Source organism: Solanum lycopersicum, chromosome 9 (assembly GCF_036512215.1).
Source record: "Solanum lycopersicum chromosome 9, SLM_r2.1".
Taxonomy (NCBI): domain Eukaryota; kingdom Viridiplantae; phylum Streptophyta; class Magnoliopsida; order Solanales; family Solanaceae; genus Solanum; species Solanum lycopersicum.
In genome coordinates this window covers 4,606,064-4,626,275 of record NC_090808.1, presented here as the reverse complement: position 1 = coordinate 4,626,275, position 20,212 = coordinate 4,606,064, and the positions used below count along the sequence as shown (strand labels likewise).

The 20,212-nt window shown below is 34.1% G+C and overlaps 2 protein-coding genes across 4 annotated transcripts; one reads left to right on the top strand and one right to left on the bottom strand.

The window, feature by feature from the left end:
• Window positions 1-2,291: 2,291 nt before the first annotated feature.
• Window positions 2,292-10,392, bottom strand: LOC101248605 (transcription factor MYB3R-3). Of its 2 annotated transcripts, none has more exons than XM_010327556.4 (9): window positions 10,297-10,392; window positions 9,664-9,826; window positions 8,717-8,768; window positions 8,315-8,372; window positions 7,118-7,212; window positions 6,906-7,009; window positions 6,383-6,511; window positions 3,787-4,795; window positions 2,292-2,666 (listed from the first exon to the last, which is right to left on the bottom strand). In XM_010327556.4, the coding sequence occupies exons 2-9, from the start codon at window positions 9,807-9,809 to the stop codon at window positions 2,649-2,651; spliced, it is 1,611 nt and encodes a 536-aa protein (XP_010325858.1). In that variant the 5' UTR covers window positions 9,810-9,826; window positions 10,297-10,392; the 3' UTR covers window positions 2,292-2,648. The 2 variants fall into 2 exon arrangements, with proteins under 2 accessions (XP_010325858.1, XP_004246407.1); XM_004246359.5 differs by having other exon boundaries at window positions 10,178-10,334.
• Window positions 10,393-14,181: 3,789 nt separating this feature from the next.
• On the top strand, window positions 14,182-20,174 carry LOC101255427 (kinesin-like protein KIN-10B). 2 transcript variants are annotated; one of them, XM_004246825.5, is made up of 14 exons: window positions 14,182-14,427; window positions 15,412-15,670; window positions 15,760-15,928; window positions 16,294-16,684; window positions 16,782-16,987; window positions 17,084-17,394; window positions 17,476-17,539; window positions 18,005-18,101; window positions 18,958-19,220; window positions 19,300-19,346; window positions 19,439-19,460; window positions 19,605-19,667; window positions 19,757-19,795; window positions 19,885-20,174. In XM_004246825.5, the coding sequence occupies exons 2-14, from the start codon at window positions 15,435-15,437 to the stop codon at window positions 19,927-19,929; spliced, it is 1,953 nt and encodes a 650-aa protein (XP_004246873.1). In that variant the 5' UTR covers window positions 14,182-14,427; window positions 15,412-15,434; the 3' UTR covers window positions 19,930-20,174. The 2 variants fall into 2 exon arrangements, with proteins under 2 accessions (XP_004246873.1, XP_010325859.1); XM_010327557.4 differs by having other exon boundaries at window positions 14,193-14,315.
• Window positions 20,175-20,212: the final 38 nt, after the last annotated feature.

Genomic DNA, 20,212 nt, shown 5'->3' with positions numbered 1-20,212 from the left:
CTCTCTGTAGCACCCAAAAAAAATTCTAAAAAACTTTACGAGGATATTCGTAATGAGTTGGAACTATCTCGTATACTTGAATTATTTTTTATGCATATTTTTGTATTTGCATGTTTTTTAAAAATTATCCAAATTCCTCATTTTTTCTGTGTATTAGCTTATGCATCTAGGAGTACCAAAAAAAATTTTGAAAAAACTTTATGAAAACCTTCGTAATTATTTGGGGAACCATCACATATACTCACATCATTTCAATGCATATTTTTGCAGTTACATGCCAGTTTTTAGAAATTACTCAATTCTTGATTTTTCGTTTATATTAGCCCATGGATTTGACTTCTAGGAGCACCCAAATTTTTTCCTAAAAAAACTTTATGAGGACCTGCTTAGAACCATCATATATACTCACGCCATTTTTTAACGCATATTTTGTATTTACATGTCATTTTTTAGGAATTATCCAAATTTCTCGATTTTTTGCATGTATGCTCATCGATCTGGCTCGCTGGAGCACCCAAAAAATTTTCTGAAAAAAATTTGATGAGGACCTCTAAAATGAGTTGGGGAACTATTACGTATGCTCAATTTTTTTGACGAATATTTCGCATTTACAGGCCAATTTTAGGAACTACATAAATTTATCAATTTTTCTTGTGTATTAGTCCATGGATCTGGCTCCACGGAGTACCCAAAAGAATTTCTGAAAAAACTCAACGAGGACCTCCTTAATGAGTTGGGGAACCATCACGTATACTTACACCATTTTTTAACGCATATTTTTGTATATACCGGCCATTTTTTGAAAAAGTTACTCAAATTCCTCGTGTGTATTAGCACATGGTTCCGGCTCTCTAGAACACTCAAAAATGTTTGTAAAAAACTTTATGAGGACCTCTGTAATGAGTTGGGGAACCATCTTGTGTACTTACACCATTGTTTTAAAGCATAATTTTACATTTATATGTCATTTTTTAGGAATCGCCTAAATTCCTCAATTTTTCGTGTGTATATGGCTTCCGAAGTACCAAAAGTTTTTTTCTAAAAAAACTTTATGAGGCCATTTGAGTAAAACCTTTAGGTAATCCTCCCTATAGAGTTCGGCAGCAGTACGTGAAACTTCACTTTTTTGCACATATTTTGAGCATTTATGAGTTATTTATAAAAATTAGACAATTTTCTTAGCTTTGTGTGTGTTAACTCATAAATATTTGGGGTGATATGACTTTCAGAAAATTTTCTTACTAAAACTTCACTGAACCGTCAATAGGGAGTTAGGGAAGTACTCTGTGAAGCATGGCCATTTTTTTTGGCACATATTTTTGGCATTAAACGATTTTCTCTATTTTTCATGTGGTGTTAGTCCATGAATATTTTGGTGATATGACTTCTTGACTATTTTTTGTTAAACCTTTACGGAACCCTCCGTAGGGAGCTGTGAAAAGCAGTACGTGAAGCTGCCATTTTTTACACTCATTTAACATGAATAAGGCGATTGTCTCAATTTTTTATGTGTTAGCTCATGAATATTATAGTGATATGACTTTCAGATAATTTTTTTGCATAATCTTTATGGAACCCTCCGTGGAGACTTAGGGGTGCAGTACAACACACGTGAAGTCTCACCATTTCTTGTACATATTTTGGACATTTAGGACGATATATTATACAAGAATTAGGCGATTTTTCTCAGTTTTTCGTGTATGTTATAGTCCATAAATATTTGGGTGATAGGGTTTCCAACTTCTTCTTTTTTGCAAAACCTGTATGAAACCCTCCATGGTGAATTGGGGGAGAAGTACGTGAAGTCCCCCTATTTTTACACATATTTTGCGCATTTATGAGTGTCATTTAACAAGAATTGATCAATTTACTTAATTTTTCTGTGTTAACCCATGAATAAATTTAGAATATGGCTTGTAGGCGAATTTTTTCAAATTTTTTTATTAGCCCTATTAATGAATTGGAAGAGCAATACAAATATTGTATAATAAGAACTGAGAGAGTGAACTTTTATAATTTTCACATCTTGGGATGTTTATAAGAAATACAACTAAGAAATTCAAATGATATGCCAAACAAATCTTAAAAGTTCACATCAAAATGTACTTTTTCATAAGTGTTTGGAAAAAATACTTCTAAAAAAAATACAATTTTGACCTGCCAAAAGACTTTCCAAGTTGCCCCTTTTTGACCTATTTTGGCTTATAAGCAATTTAGTTTTTTACGAAACATGTAAACAAGTTAAAAATACTTGTAAGCTATCTTACCAAATACTTACTTCATAAATGGTATTGAACTAAAATATACCAGACAACTAATCTTATTAAGCAACTATTTTCAATGTAGAACTATTGCAGACTTCTTTCAAGCTGTTCTGTACAAATCAATTGCAGCTTTAACAATGCCTCAACTTTAATGAAAAATCGCCTTTAACATCTACGAACAACCAATAGCCGATAACCTGGACATAACCGATGCAAGCTATGAGATCTTTGTACACCTAACAATTAACAAAACTGTATATGGAAGATTGAGTCCTTCGACGTTTCAAGAGGGGTCTAAAATTCTTCTGACCATTGCAGATTGCTTCTGAACCTCCATCCCATGGGACTTAGCAGCCACTATCAGAAATTGCAAGCATTCAGCATTTACTCCACCTTCTTATCCTAATCAACCAAAAGATCCAATTGTAAAAAGGTCACATCCAAGAGTAAGTAATATTTTTGCATTACACAAATAACTTGAGAATTTCTTGTCGGAGATGCTCAAGTCTACAAAAATGTGAGGAAACATGGAAACCACAAGTCGGAAAACTCTGTTACTGCTGCCAGTAGCTGAAGCAGCAATAGAGGATCTGGATGCGACGTCCCCAGACGTCAGAATAAAACTATGGGAATGTCCAGTGCATGTAAAGAAGATTTGCTAAAAGTAATAACTCATTCACTTACAAGATTGAAGTCAGGTAAATAATACTCTCTAATAATACTCTCTAGCTTGATTGTTTTCACGACTTCTTCTTTCGTATAGCATCTCAAGATGATGATTCTATGTGATAATTTACCAAACTAGTTGTCAAGTGAACTTATCAAATTGGAAATGAAATGTGTTCAGTATATATAAAAAAAGGAAGTGTTAAAAAGATGCATTTCAATTATTTCTAGTTGTCCATTCCTTAGTTATTTGGAACGCTTTGCTTTTCCCACAAAGCTTTGATTTCAACTGCCTTTTTTACCTGCAATTGTAGGCAATCCCATCCATAAATTGTTCCAACACCATCCCTTTCTAAGTTACCGACCCAGAAAGAATGATAAAATCATCCTTCAGAGTGAATAGCTACCTTTTTATTAATTCACCACACTGTTAACTCGCATTCTATCTGGTGAACACTAAACCATGAAAGATACAGAAGAAATCACATTAGACATCGAAAAAACTGGCATCAATACAACCTAACAACAACAAGCTTATAAAGGCAACATGCTATGCATGTAGTTATTAACATCCCTCCTTATTCTTCTCAAACACTTGAAATGCATATTGATGTTAAAAGTTTACCTAATCAACTGACTAGAAGACAGATTCTTTAGACAATTAGGGGCACTAAAATGTTTTTGAGGGAAAAAATCTTCATTTGGAAATGCATGATATTTACACACCACAGTGTAAAGAGAAAGAGGAACAGCCATGGCAATTAATTTCTCCACCCTCAGCCACCCAGCTCCCAACTCATCCAAAACAAAGGGACAAAAAAAGAAAAGAGAAGAAAAAGGAAAAGATGCGACTTACTGTATCCTGTGAACAATCTTTGGCTGCATGTGATATCTCATTAACAGTAGAACCACTGAACCCATTGCTTGTATCATGTTTCTCTTTGTTGACTGCAAACCGAAGCTGCTTCTCCACAGACTTAAAGATAGATGTCCGTTTGGACCTTAATCGATATGGAGGAGAGGCATTAAATGCTTGACTGTTGTACAGACCACCATTGAAAGAATTTCTTGAAGAAACTCCATTATGCATGCTAGATTTGTGTGAGCTGTCATATTGGATCTCATCACGCGCATCAATAGGTTTTTCCATACGGAGATCTCCATCTGACTTCCCCATTTTATTAGTTGGCGTTGAAAGTTCACCTTGAATCTTTCTTTTCCTTAATATGGAGGGCGTGTTTGGGAAGCTTCTAGCAGCGATTCTCAGTACAGATTCAGGAGTTTGTGCACATAGGTTACGACCCTTTGTACTAGGTGGAGTGAAGAAACCATCCGGTGATGGGCTTGGACTTGCATCAGATTCACATTGTGCCCGGCAGATATTTAGAAGATCTGAATCCAGCGGAATACAACTTTCTGACCTAGGTGGTTCATAGCATAACATACCACATGTAGGGATTTCACAAGGAAATGGTGCTTCAAAAACTTGTAATCGGCCTACTGCACTATCCATGTTCCATCCTTCATACCTGTTTTCTGATTGAGTACTTGGTTTGATGTGTTGAATAGCATCTTCTTCTGGTGATTGAGATTCCAACCTGACGACTTCAGAATCAGTGGACTCAGTTTGAGGACCACCATTGGAAGCACTGATTTCTGCCACCTGCCATCGATTTTCTATTTTACATGTGTCTGTAGTTCCTGATGAAGCTACTTCAGCTCCTTCTGATGTTTTATTTGACCAAACTGGCAACTCTTCAGCTTTAGCTGTTCCAGTAGCAGGTGGAAGATTTCCAGTAGCTACATAAAAATCTAACTTCTTCTTCAAGGAGCTGTTCCAATGATTCTTGATACCATTATCAGTCCTGTATAAATTAGGCCCGGGAATGAGCAAGATTTGAAGTGAAGAGACATAGGGTACTATGAATTGATTCAACACTAGCAAATTCCTTTATAGGCTATAATTGCAGTAGCACAAAGTTTTGAGTTAACTTCAGTAGCCAGCCAAAGTCAAGACCAGTGTTATTTTCTCTACTCGTTGGGACATAGACTGTCATAGACAACCCATGAAAAAGGTTATCCACTGATAACTAGAGATGGCAATTGGGGCGGGGGGTGAGCTTTCATTTTCAACCCACCCCGCATGAACCCACCCACATAATTTTTTTTTTAAATATTTTTTCTTTTTCTAGTTAAATTTGATACTAAAAATAAAATAGATAAAAATTAATTCATTTTTCATTAAGTTATATTAATTTAACAGGATAATAACTTAAAACTTATTTTTAGAAGTCAACTAGGAAACATGTAAGAAATTGTATGATTTCTTATTGAATCATTATTTTGAATATTTTAGTAGCTTTAAAGATATTATCTTAATAAATAATTTTCTATCACTCTTATAACATGTAGAAAGTTAAAATTAAGTTTGAGCCCACATAAAATTACATATACCCGCCCCAGGCCACACAACCTTAAACCCGCTCCACCCCACATAGCCTTAAACCTACACCACCCCACATCCACCCCACCCCATTGCCATCACTACTGATAACCTTTTAGATGGCGGAAAAGTCTTGCTTTAACTTCAGTAGCTAGCCATCTTAAGAGCCAAAATCAAGGCTAATGATATTTCCTCTACACGTTTGAACATAGACAACCCGTATTATCATTGGGGCAGACATATCTTAGATAAAAGTAATTCCCCATATAGCAGTAAAGTTAACAAGACATTACGTTCTTAGACCTTGGTCCTCAGCCTTAACAACTAAAACTACCTTCTACCCTCTACAATCATTTAGCAAAAGACTGATGATATGACATAGTTACATGAAGCCATGTGCTTTTATAAACTTATAGATGAGGTCTTTGGAGTATGGTGGCCACAAGACACACTGGACAATTAGAAGCATAAGCCACTGTCTTAATACGCTTATTTCATTAGCTCTTTGATAGTGGCATTGTTTTCAGCCGAAAAGAAGAATAATTGACCAGAAGCTTCCGATATAATCTTCAGGAACCTTCTGTACTCCCTCTATCCCAAAAGGGATCTTCAGGAACCTTTTGTACTCCCTCTATCCTAAAAGGATCTTCACGAACCTTTTGTACTCCCTCTATCCCAAAAGGACTACTGGTTCAAGAGTTTAAGGGTCGACCCTTGTAATCTTTTGGGATGATTTCTCACATCAAGTGATTGATCTTTGAAACAAATTTTTTACATATTACAAGCTATATAGAAGTGTACTATAAACCACACTTTTCAGAAGTTAAAGATATTTAGGAAATGTTGGACTAAACCATAGTCAAAGAATCTACTAACATATTACGGGATCAGGTAATTTTTAATAAGAAGGCTTCAATATGGAAGCCATTCAGAGCTCTTCTCTTTATTCAACTGAATGAAAAAACTAGCCATTCTTCTCTTTACATTATCTTTATGTTGAATTTATTACCTTCCTGGCAGCACTTTAGCAATTTCAGCCCACTTGTTACCATGGATCCGATGAGCATCTATAAGCGCCCGTTCCTCCTCCAGAGTCCAAGCATCTTTTTTGATATTGGGATTCAAATGATTGTGCCATCTGATCAAATTAAAAGCAATAACCATTAACCCATAACAACCAATCAAATAGTAGGCTTTATTATCGGACAAACTGTTAGACAAACAAAGACAAGTTGCTAAAAATGAACTTGAGAACAAGGACATCACTATGAATCAGAGCCTCGTGAACACAAAGCACTTGTATTGGGAGTAAGATGGATAGACACGCACTACTGAAGCTAAAGCACTTTCAGCTAACAACAGAAGGGAAGTTGTCAGCAGATTAACTGTTACTAAGTTGGGCAATAAATCAACAGAAGCCAAAGCTGGTCATATAACAATTCATTAATACAAGAGCTTATTCAGTGGAATCATAGCAAAGACAGTGAAATTACATATATGTATATATATATTTAAACTATTTCTGATCCTACCTCTCACGACACTGCTTCCCTATTCGACCAGTCAATGATTTAGCTATGACAGACCATTTTATAGGCCCATACTTAGCAACCAGTTCAATGATCTTATCATCCTCCTGTTAACAAAAAGCCAAAAAGCATCAGGAATCATCCAGAGAGTCCAGGTACGATTCAGATTATCAGATCAACACAGAGGGAAACTAAAAAGTAGGAAGCAAACAAACCTCCCGAGTCCAGGGTCCTTTAACAAGTTCTGGATTGATGACCTTCTGCCAGCGATGCAGACATTGCACTTCCGATCTATCCGGGAAGAACTCAGCTGCAAGTGAATCAATATTTGGCTAAATTTACATTTTCATATGAGTGGATAAAGTGTGTTACCCCATGAATTCAATAAGAATCTATCACATACAAGATGATAGCCACTTGGACCGACTTACAAATTGGTCAGAAAAGTTAAAAGACTTCAGAGATCGACAAAGTTAAAATCTATCCTTTGATACAAGGCTATAATTTCCTGCTACCAAGCACCCAAGAAACTAGGATTCAAATCCTAACAGAGACAAAAAACACTAGATATGATTACTTCTCATCTAACTGTCTTGGTGAAGAGAGTAACCCGATACCTATGCTGATGGAAGGTAGCAGTAGCCAGATAAATCTAGGACTCTAGGTGTGTATAAGCCGGCCTGAAAACTACCACTGTGGAATTTACTTTTATAAAACTCCAGCCAACAATTAGTAATCTAAGTTGAAAGAACATCAATATTTGGAAAATGGGTGCTTCGTAGCAGTTTCCTCTTGTATTTTTCCTCGCCGTTAACGAGCTCCATCATAAAATGGATGCACACTGCATATCCAATTTTCCAAAAGAGAAGGTCCAGATTTACCCCTAAACTTTTGACTAGGGTTTGGAATCACCTTCAGATTGGAGCTTTATGAAGGACCAAGGGAAATGATAAGACACTTTCCTAATGGCATGGTAAAACTAAACCAAAATTCTAATGGAGGGCAAAGTTTCTGAATTTCAAATAGTACATGGGCGAATTTGACCCCTTTTCCCTATCCAAATTGCATAAACAAATGCCTATATCCAAGCAACCAAAACATATAAGTAATGATATGCATGAATATATTGACTTGGCATGTCATTGAAGATGCACTAAGAATATTATGGCACCCAGACAAACATCCAGCAAAGCTCATATGGCAATATATTCATGAATAGGACCAAGCACTGATCAAGTGCATTGATTGCATCATCAAATAAGGCATATAGCAATATTTCCACATCAGACACCTATTCAATTCAAAGCATCTCGACATGTCAACGTGAACGAAGTTGCCTCCTTAGAAGCTAACACTTGCAGCACGATATTGTCCTATTTGTTGTTAGAAAAGAGCTAGCTAAGAGATAATACCTATTTTCTTCCAACATTTCCCTCTGTAAACTGAAACAGCCTGTTTCAAAGTATCATCCTGCGTCAAAGGAGATTTTATCTAATCAATACGTAGTTCCAAGGAGCAAAACCAAAAGTTGAACTTTCTATTTAAAACAAAAAAAAAAAATTATAAAATAATTCCAACTGGTATAGGATAACAATGATATTGAGGGAGTGAGGAATGTACAAGCATCAAGAATTGTACATTCACAACTCATTATGCCAAAATAAAACTGTTCCAGTGTTCTCCTTTTACTAGTAACAGCAAGTAGTATTCACAGTCGAAAATTTTTAAATTGCGATAACCTAGCTAAGGATTTTAAGCTATTGAGATATCTCGCGGAAGAGATTATTCATAGAAATATAAAGAATTCTTTTCACCTCCTCAGGAGTCCAACCACCCTTTGCTCGCCTTATTGGACCAGTGGTTCTCCTGCAAAATCCACACAAATAAAGCAGAAAGTGTAAATTTTAAATTTCCATCCAGGTCTTTAGAATAAGCACAAAATACATGATATCACAGAATCCCCATCATTGAGTAATTTTGCTTCAAGTGATTGTCTGTCTGCTTTGGCTGGGTTACAAGAGATAGTAGCGCAAACCACTTAGCTACTTTTGGATATTGTTGACCAGGACAATTTTAGTACTATTTCTACTAATAAGCTTGATAGTTAGGCAAAGTTCAATCACTTACTTATATCTCATAAGTGGATTCCACTCAGTTTGCTCTTTTTCACATCGTTCAACTATGCTCCGTTACAAATTCATCAGGGTTGGGGCTAATGAACTCTCTACATGCAGCAGCTCTATTCAAGTTCATTATTCAGAGGATTCATCATAGTTAAACACTTAAACTAGTTATTATACATTGATTGACAACCTACCGCAATCATCTTCCTTTATCCAGTGTGCGAGCAGCTATGCTTTGCTCGCTCACACATAGTTAACTCTAATCTTATCCATAACTGATCTAAATCAAACCGTGAAAACAACAATTAACAATTATGAAACAACATGCACAGAGATACAATTTTGGAAATCCCAAACTATCAGCCGAAATACTTAAAAATAGTCATGAATTTTGTTATTGTTGAAAACCAAATATGACCCCAACTGTACAAGGTTCAATTCTAGTTGTTACCCACCTAAACAAATTATCTCCATTATGTTCAGCATAACTGATTCACTAATATATTTTCCTTACATACTTGATTTTATCATACTTAACTTGAGCTGAACCTTCATCACAAGGTAGGGTTACGATTGCATACAGCACACACCACTCTACCTAGCTAAACAAATTTAGCAGAGTAAGAAAAAAAATTTACCTGTGAGTTGGTGACGCAGGGGTTGGGCTAGATACTGCTGGTGACCTTAAAGTAACACTACCACTATTTTCAGAAACAGACGAACTCGAAGCAGCAGCTGATTGCTTATTCTCAGTACAGCACTCCTCTACTTTCATTTCATCCATTTTCCTCTTACCATAACCTTTACAATAACCAATTGAATCCAATAATCAGCAAACCAAAAAAAAAAAATTCAAAGAAAACAAATACCCAACTAAGTAAAACTCCTTATAATCCCAATAAGTAACTTCACAATACAATTACTTGGAATCAAACAATCCCAGATCCCACAACCCCATCTTCATATCAAATTAAAAACAACCCAATCCCAAAACTCAACACCCATCAAAAAAATAACCAAAACCCAATTCAAATTAACCAAAATCAAGTAGAATTAGATGAAATCAAAGCTAAAATTGATCATAAATCAGTCATAGATTCATAGAAAAAAACAAACTTTTCACGAAATTTCAAGAATTCAACATAAACAAACCTCAAATTAACAGAAAAATGACAAAAAATCAGCTAAAATTCATCGAAGATCGAACCCTTTGAACCCCAAAAAGAAGAAAAAAATCTTAAAGAGTTGCTAGTGAGAGAAATTGAGAAAACCTTTGCCCGTTGAATGACACAAAAAAGTAAATTATTTTATTTATTTTTTTTGTACATAACGAATATATGGAGAAAGGGTAATTGACGGCGCCGTTAATTAATCGTTAAGTTTTTGTGCTGTTGGAGATGAAAAGGCTGTGAAAATGATTAACGGCGTTAACGGTTTTATTGAGGGTACGTTAGGAGACAAAAGTTTGAACATCAAACGGCACACTTTGAGGGATTAATAAATGTGGTGTTTACCCTTCCCGGGCAATTCTTGACCGTTAGATTAGAAATGAGTGGTGGAGATTTAGCGGAATATGGCTTTATAGCTTCACGTTCGATACAACTCAATAAATTTGACTCAAATATTGTGATCGATATAAATGAGAGAACCTTTAATTTGGCATAAATTGTTAGTTTCATGTCCTAATTATTGATAATTTTAAAAAGGGAAAAGAATAAATATATCTCGAAATATCGTAAATGGTATGCAGATATCATCAGTACTTTTAGGACATGGATGTCCCTGCCGTCTTAAAACTAGAGCATATATGTTATTCCCTCTAACGGAAGACTGAATAGGGACACGTGACGCAATCTTATCCATCGATCTGATATTTAATAAATGTCGGATCGGCGGATAAGATTATTACATGTGTATGTTCGTTAGTATAAATGGTATATGTTTTAGTTTTTGGACGGCAAGGGCATCAATGTCCCAAAAGTATATATGACGAAGCGAATCTGCATATCATTTACGATATTTCGGAGGTATATTTATCTTTTTTTTTCATTTTAAAAGTACTTATCGACTTGATTGGTAAAATTTAGATACAGCTTCAATACCCCTGATATGTCACGTGACATAGTAAGTGGTTTTAAACTTTTGTGGGCGCATGAGACTTCTTAATAATAAATGAGAGAAATGATGAAAATACCTCTAAACTTGATGAGAATTTAAAAGTGTATTTCTATTGAAGGATCGGGGGTTTATTTAAGTTCAATCAGTCAAACAAATAGGTGTTTTTAAAGTTATCATCAACAATTTGAGAATGAAACAAATTATTCACGTCAAATTTAAAAGTATTTTTAATATTTCTTTCTATATAAATTACTCAAAAATCATAAGTTGATCATCATAATTGTGAATTTTAGCTTATGTACTTTAATTTGACCAAGTATTTTGCTACTTTTTCCTCTTCTATTTCATAATAATTTTCTCATAACATATCTTCCCCTTCATTTTATTTGCCGTTCATCTTTTTCTTTATATTGATACTTTTAAATTTATAAAATTTTAAATAAAATTTGAAGTGTATTTTAATCATTCTAACAAAAATATCACTTATCACTTTTTTTTTAATTAAACACATCAATTATTTATTAGCAGTTTTAGCACTTATATTGAAGCACAATTACTATAATTATAATATACTTAATGTATATTTTATAATTAAGCAAGTTTTAAGTACATAAACTTTATTCCTATATGTAGCAAAACTATTTTTACTCAAAAAGCAATTGCTTATTTATTCAAGGGCTTACAAACTATCTACTACATAGTATTAGTTATAATCCAAACAAACCTTTTATTAAGAGATAAGAAGTACTTAGTAAATATTTTACTTAAATTTAATAAACAAAAAGAATTATGATTTCGAATCTATATTCAATAAATCTAATTTAATTTGTTTGTGATGAAAATATCTTTAAACTGTTTATCAGTCTCTAAAGGGAAAAAAATTGATAGCATTTATTAATGCATGATAGGTTCGTACCTTTTTTTTCTTTTGCTAAACGAGTAATAAATTCACGTGGCAGAATATATATATATATTGCATCTACATATAATACTCGAGCTAATAAGATAATCAAAGCAATCCCAACTAGGGTGCAATTAGGTGGGTTGGGTTCAATTTAGACGGATCAAAATAGATCAAGACAAAAAATATGTCAAGATCCAACTTGATCCAAATTTTTGGGGTCAAAACGGGTTAGATAACGGATCATAATCCAACCCGTCCAATTTTTATTAATTTTAATAGCTTTATTTGTTATTTTATAAGCTTTTAGTACCAACTATATATAACAAATAAAATCAAATATATATATATATATATTATAAATTTTTCACAAATTTTGATGGGCTAAAATTAATTGAGCCAACAAATGAGCGGAACAATAACCAATCCAAGCGTAAATAAGTTGAATCGAATTAGACAGATTAGATTTAATTTTGCCACCCTCCCAACCAACAAGTTTAGGCATTGCCTAAATTTGACTAATGTATGATAATTATAGTGGAAACTTTCTATTTTTTTTAATCTAAAGATATAAATTTGAAAAATGAAATGAAAGTAATAAACATCATCTTAGGCGTTTTGAGCATGCGTTGAGTGGTATTTTTTAAGAAAAGTATTTGAAATTGATTTTTTTTTTTAAAAAAAACACAATATATATTTTAAATAAAATATATTTGATTTACCTTAGGATTATAATGACACTATTTTTATTTGTTTATATACAACCATCGCTTTGTGTGGATTATTACTTTTTGTTATGGTAAAAATCAACTTGATGAAATACCAAAAATGAAGTGGACAAAAACCCACCTCATTTTAATATCAATAGGAAGAAATCTTATTCCTTGCATCCAAAAAAGATACAAAAATCACATTAGTAATTTGATGCTCAAACTTGACATATATACCTTAAGCTTTTGATCTTGTGACTTCTTTTTTTTTTACAAAGATAAAATAAAACTTAGGATCTCATCAAGTGTTTAAACTATAACTACAATGCACAATACTTTGATCTTAGAGTATGACTTCTTTACTTTGTACCGGTAATGTTTACACTTTGTTTGAAACATTGTTACAATTATTTCATAATGTATTATATTATAATGTATTGTATTGTATTGTATGGTAGATATGTTGTTTGGCTAAATTGTATTGTTTGTTGTTGTGTAGTAATATTCTAATTGTTTGGTTTGATTGTATCGTACTGTATTGTAATTTATAAATTTACTTAAATATTCTTAATTATTTTAGGTTAGAAGGTTTGACCAGGTTTAAATAATTAAGGTAAAGGGTAAAACAGTATTTTGAAATATTTTGTAAAAATATAATTGGAAAAAGAAATTAAGTAAAAATGGGAACGCACCAAATTGGTTGTTCCATAAAATAGGGGTTTCCTTTGTCAAGGAACAACGAAATTTAACAATACAGTACAATACAGTTTAAGTAACAATCAAAACAAATATTATAAGTATAGTAACGATACAATACAATACAATGGATAACAATGATCCAAACATAGTATTAAGGTTTAAGACAAAAATGATCATATTTTTCATACATTATGACTATTTTAGTTACCAAGTGCCAGGCACCTACACATGTCAGTCTCATACGTGACAAAATATGTGTCAAATGAGAGTGTTTTGAACCTAGACTTGCCCTAACTCACACTTCTTTCAAACTTACATATATCTTGACGTGGTACCAAAGCAGGCAAAACTCGATGTTGATGCAGAATATTATCAAAACGAAGTAAATTTCAACAACAATAACATACTGGTGAAATTTCCATATGTAAAGAGCGTACTTCGACCTTTCTCTACCTAGTGAGGTAGTAAAACGACTGAGCATAAATATACATATGAAACCTCACTAGGATTTCAGCAAACTCTATATACGAATCCATAATTTAAAAAGTACAATAATTTCAGTGTTAAGAACCTTAAAGGTCGAAACTAAACGAGTCCATAAAATTGGCTATGGAGTGCAATCGCTAAAGATGAAAGACTAGATGGGTTGGGATTGGGCCATGCAAACCCATACCCAAAGGCAAAAGGCCCAAAACACTTTAATTCAAAAAAAAAAGTTCAAAACCCGAGACCGCCATTTCAGAATTTGAAATTGTACTAATCTCAAAACGAACTCTTTGTAATTCATTTCTCTCACATACACACAAATTGTTGCAAAAGGGAAAAAAAATTGTGAATTTTGGAGTTGATCTACAAGCTTAAGGTTCGTATATCTTCAAAAATAATCCATTGATTTTTTGGTTTTTTTTTTTTTAGGTTTTTTCGGGGACTTCGAAGGGGATTATAAGGTGGGGAATCGAAATCTTGGGAATCAGGTAGTTAATCAACTAAACTACTAAGATTCTTTTGATTTTGATGTTTCTTAGTCTATTTTTGGTTTTAATTTGTGATCACTCTAAATTTGATTATTCTTATGGGAGAAGAAATGGATTTACTGTCTGTTCAGAGAGTGATTTGTTTGTTTAAGTTGTATGATTACATACTCCATTAGTTTAAAAGTAAAATGTTAGTGAATCGAACTTGAACCTTGATGTAAATGGATGGCTAAGATAGGAATTTGGTACAATGTTGATTAAAGGGAACATTTTTGAGCTCAATTCTATGTAGAATAGTTAAAAATCCAAACTTTATGAGGTTTTTAAAATTATTTCACATTCTAGAGTAGGTTGTGCCATAGGGGGATTAGGGTAGTAGGTTAGCAGGTAGTAGAGTTGTCTAGCTAATCCCTTCATATTGTAGTCGTAGTATTACTCTTGTCCTTCTAGTTTTGTTACTGTATGTATGTTGTTTCTTGTACTTCGATTAGTGTATTATTGGTTTGTTATGAGTTCACCTCTATTATTTCTTTTTCTGGATTGCTTTGGTTTGTTTTTCCTTGAGCTAGGGGTCTATCGAGAATGATGTCTCTACTTTTGAGGTAAGAGTAAAGTCTACGTATACTCTACCCGCAGAACTCACTTTATGAGACTACACCGGATACATTATTGTTGTTGTTATTCCTATGTAGGTGTTTAACTAGTTTCAGATAAACAATACGAATAAAGACTAAAAGAAAAAGGAAATATCCTATTATGCTTAAGTATTCATAAAACAAGTCAAACTTTAAATCGATTTATGCTCTTAGTTGAAACTCTTTTGTGATCCTTCCAGAAGGAGATGAGTTGTTCCATAAAAAGAAGAAACATTTGTTCAAAAGATTTTATCTGGCATGCTGTTTATTGAAAAAGACAGTACTTTGTTCAACAAGACTGCATTTTTAAATGCTAATGTTATTTATTTTATTGCTGTTATATAAACAGATTCTGTTGTCCCTGACATAAATATGCAAATGAATGGTCTTAAAGGATGTCAAACAGAAAACTTGCCAACTCCTGGAAGAGTACAGCAGTTAGAATCCTCAGTGGTCACAAAAGTTAGAGTTATTGTTAGAGTTCGCCCTTTTCTTTCACGAGAAATTAACTCGATAGGTGGAAACCCAATCTCTTGTGTCTCTGTTCTCAACTCAGAATGTGAGCGTTCTGATGATGTCACAGTTCATCTCAAAGATCATGAAACTAGGTAAGTTTTTTCTCAATTGTTGGCATTTGTGAAGATTAAAACTGTCTCACTACAACCTTATCCTGGGAACTTTTTGTTTTTGACTTTAGTCGTAATGAATGCTACAAGTTGGATGCATTTTTCGGACAAGAAGATAACAATATAAGCCAAATATTTGGCAAAGAAGTCAGTCCTTTGATCCCCAGGATATTAGAAGGTTACAATGTAACGATATTTGCTTATGGCGCTACAGGGAGTGGCAAAACATACACCATGCAGGTATGTTTCATTTGTCTACATAACACAGCTTGCTCCATCATTCGGGCAAGTGGACTAGATGCTAAAATATACTGGTGGAGTAGGAGATATATATTGAGTTATAAGTTATAACAGACCTACTCAATGTTTCTTTTCAAGTCTTTTGCTGCTCTATAACTTCTATAACATAGATCCATGATTGAACAAAAGACATATCAGACTTTTCAGATTGAAACCATGCATATGCTTATCCCATATATGCAGCCGTTGGTCCTAATCTAGAACTTCTCCATTTGACCTCTACTATAGTTCCCTTCAGGCCTTCCTAAATCCTAATTCTTGGATGTACCTGTGAATTGTTTTGAAAAACTTTGTTGCTGATGCAGGGAACTGAAAACCTCCCTGGTTTAATGCCACTTGCAATGTCCTCTATTCTCTCGAAGAGTCAGGGGAAAAGTACCGTAGCAATATCATACTATGAAATTTACATGGATAGGTGCTATGATCTACTTGAACTTAAGGAGAAAGAAATTTTCATATTGGACGACAAAGATGGGCAGATTCATCTCAAAGGACTTGCACAAGTTGCTGTCAGTTCAACGTCAGAGTTTCTAGAAGCATTTTCTTGTGCGGTTCAGAGGAGAAAAGTTGCACATACGGGCGTTAATGATGTCTCTAGCAGGAGCCATGCTGTGCTCACGGTTTATGTTTCTACTCCAAGTTGTGATGATACTGGAAATATCATTACTGGGAAGTTGAACCTTATTGACTTGGCAGGTCTTAAAAATTTATTAAATTTAACCATGAATTGTTTTAAGAATATATTGAACTGAAAAGTTACTCTCATATTGTAACTCAAATGTCACTGAATTAGGTAACGAAGACAATAGAAGAACTTGCAACACTGGGATTCGTCTACAAGAGAGTGCTAAGATCAACCAGTCATTATTTGCACTATCAAATGTGATTTATGCATTGAACAACAATCAACCACGAATTCCCTATAGAGAAAGCAAATTGACAAGGGTATTGCAAGATTCTCTTGGAGGAACAAGCCGTGCTTTGATGGTTGCTTGCTTGGTAGGATATTGTATATATCATCTCTTGCCTTTGAGTTCCATGAATGCAACAGTGTTCTTAACATTGTCAAATGTCAACTGTTTCATTTGTTCATAGAACCCTGGGGAGTACCAAGAATCTCTTCATACAGTTAGTTTAGCAGCCAGGTCAAGACATATATCCAATTTTGTTGCCTCAGCACAAAAAGGAGATACTCCAAAGGTCAAAATCGACATGGAGGCAAAGCTCCGATCATGGCTAGAATCTAAAGGCAAGACAAAAAGTACTCAGAGAATTGGGGCATTTGATTCCCCATTAACCAGCAAAACTCCAAATTCCATATGCTCTACCAGAAAGCTAGGTCTGTTTGGGAGTTCTTGCAAGCAAAAATCTATCAGTAATCAAGGAGCTTCAAGCATAAAAAAGAGGTAAGAGATTACTCTATAGTCTATAATCTTGTTGTATTTACCTGCCTTTGATTTTGATGATTGCTTAACTATGTTGAACAGGAATCCAGATGGAGCTTGTAAAAATTTATTTAAGAATGGACATCGAGCGAACACAACAGCAGAGGTAAAAAAACAAAATGAGACTATAATTTCTCCCTAGCTGGTTTTGAGTTTATGATGCCCACTCCGTCTTAAATTGAATAAATCCATTGACAGACTTGATTCAGGGTAGGTCTTTTGTTAAATTTCTTAGCTACTGTATATATGATGTGATTCCATTTCTTTGAATGAAGATGAACTGGTAACCATTAAACTTAACTATCTCAATTCCACTTTGAGTTGATGTAATGTCTGATAGCTTGATAAGCTCTCAAAGAAAACAACAATTCCTAAATTTTTGTCATCTTTATCACAAAGAGAATCACTCAGTTGGTATGCGATAACTGATAATTAACAGCTAAAAAGACTTTTGATGTGAACTTTTTGAAAGGACAACAGAACAACTTGATCACACTTCTCGTTATACCAGAATTGAATTCAATTGATAAATCTTTTTAAGTTGGATTTCTGCATTAATGTGCAAATGCAGGTTCAGGACCTTGCTGATACTGGTGGACAAAGAGAAGAGAAGAAATTTGAGGTTTTCGCTGAGAGGGTTATGCCTGATTCTAATACAGCGGTGCATGGTAAATGACCATTTATAATAATCACATCTCAGTATTTACAGTCTGCCACATGTATTCTTCACCCCAATTCTATATAACTGACTCATATTAAGCTACAAGCATGTGACAGTCTTTCCTATCATATATGTGCCAAAGCTAGTTCTAGTGTTCTCCTCCATCTTTTCCTCCCAGAGAGTGTATAGTAATGGTTATTCTACCTCAATTCATATGAAACCACAGCAACAAGACAATTTTTCAGTTATTTGCAAACTTTCACCGGTTATACCTAAAACATTTGATCTTTTTAACCATGAGTTATTTTCACGATTTAGGCCCTATGAGTTTCTTGTTTTTTCATATATAAGACTGCACATTCCTTTGCATGACTTGTTATAATCAAATTCTCATTTTTCTTAAACTTGCTCGTCCTGTATAAACCAGCATCTGTTCATGGATGGCACAATCTTAGGCCCATTTCAGAAGATTTTAATTAGTTGAATCCACTGAGCTCCTGGTGTGCTTCCCCCTTTTTCAAGTAGTTTAAGGGTCACCACACAATCATTTCCTCTACTCCACTATAAAATCCTGAAAATAGCACTCATCTTTGTGTTCTTTCACATACAGCATTCATACTACTATTACATCATGTAATTGAAGCATGCCTGCCTACTCCCGTACCGTAACCCATCTAGACTAATGTCTAAATCTTGTCATTTACATATGTAACTTAGTTGGAGTTTATTTGTCTAATTAGCCCTTTTTACAGATAGGTATAAAAATTCGTAGTTAGAACTTTTCCAATATATAAATATAAAACATCTTGCTTACAGGCAGTCAAATAAACTTTGACTATTTTTGTCTGTTTGGTCTTGTGTAGATGAAGAAATTAATGGAGAGGAGAAAGTGATCATGGTTGACTGTTTGAAATCCCTTAAAGCATGTGAGGTTACCCCTAGGAAGGTCCTTTCTCCCATCAACTCCAACGTAAACAATGAGAACTTGTCCACGAAGGACCAAATACACCTTATATGCAATCAACAGACTCCTATGTCAACCTTTGCTTTAAGCAGTTTTGATGAGAATATAGCAGCGTTAGGAACTCCACTAGATAAATTTGGTGCACGAAGTTCCAACTTAAAGGTGAGCACGGAATCCTTTTGTCATTATATTCTGATTGTTTAGCATTTCTGCTTATAATAATTCTTTGTTGAGTATACAGAACTCTCTTGTCCAAGAATACATTGAGTTACTAAACACAGCTAGCAAGTGAGTGTTTTTTGTCTTCATTTCCCTTTTATTTTTTCTATTTCTTCTTTCTGCATCGAGACTTAACATTATTATTTGCTACATTGTGTCAGGGAGGAACTCATAGCCATAAAGGTATGTTATTTGTCTCTTCACACAATTCTAACATTCTCAATCGCTATACCCCAACAATGAGTTTTCACTCCATTTTGCATGATATTAACATTATCATCGCTTTAACTAGCTGTGATCTTTTATTGCATCTTTCATATCATACAGGGAATTGGACAAAAGATGGCTGAATACATTATTGATCTAAGGGAAACAAGCCCCGTGAAATCAGTAAGAAACTCTTTTTAACGTACATGATGTTAAAGATTCTTGATTTGTCACTGCATAAAAAACTAAGCCTACTTGTCTGGTTCATGCAGCTAGATGACTTGGAGAAGATTGGATTGACATCAAAACAGGTAATTCAACGCGATGATCTGCATTTCCATTTTATTCCTTCTTCTCGTGTCTGTAGTATATGCAGTATTCTCAGAGTATTTGTCTCTAGGTACATAACTTATTCAGGTGGGCTGCAAGAGGAGTATTGGAATGAAAAACTTCTCTGCAACATCTTGTTGTTTGTAGGATCATGTATAAGAAAGATTGTGTTTCTGGCTAGAATTTTAATTTATCTTTGTGATATTATTTATGAGTAGTTGGATTTGAGGGCTTGTGTTAATCACCTTATAATACTAAGCTCAGGCTAGAACTGGACAAGAAATTTACCTTCCTTTCTACTCAAACGGCTTGTATTGTACTAATTCCAACCATAAAATATTTCAGCATTATTATACTTTATATCTCTTGGGTATTATTTTTGTTAGATAGCTTTTTCC

Bases quoted from the DNA above. Each gene is read 5' to 3' on its own strand.
- LOC101255427 (XM_004246825.5), top strand. From the start codon at position 15,435: ATGCAAATGAATGGTCTTAAAGGATGTCAAACAGAAAACTTGCCAACT. The intron at 17,540-18,004 runs GTAAAAAAACAA...GTGCAAATGCAG, and splicing joins GAGCGAACACAACAGCAGAG to GTTCAGGACCTTGCTGATAC. The intron at 19,347-19,438 runs GTGAGTGTTTTT...ACATTGTGTCAG, and splicing joins TTACTAAACACAGCTAGCAA to GGAGGAACTCATAGCCATAA.
- LOC101248605 (XM_010327556.4), bottom strand. From the start codon at position 9,809: ATGGATGAAATGAAAGTAGAGGAGTGCTGTACTGAGAATAAGCAATCA. The intron at 8,769-9,663 runs GTAAATTTTTTT...TGGATTTTGCAG, and splicing joins CCTGCGTCACCAACTCACAG to GAGAACCACTGGTCCAATAA. The intron at 6,512-6,905 runs GTAGGATCAGAA...TAATTTGATCAG, and splicing joins GGGAAGCAGTGTCGTGAGAG to ATGGCACAATCATTTGAATC.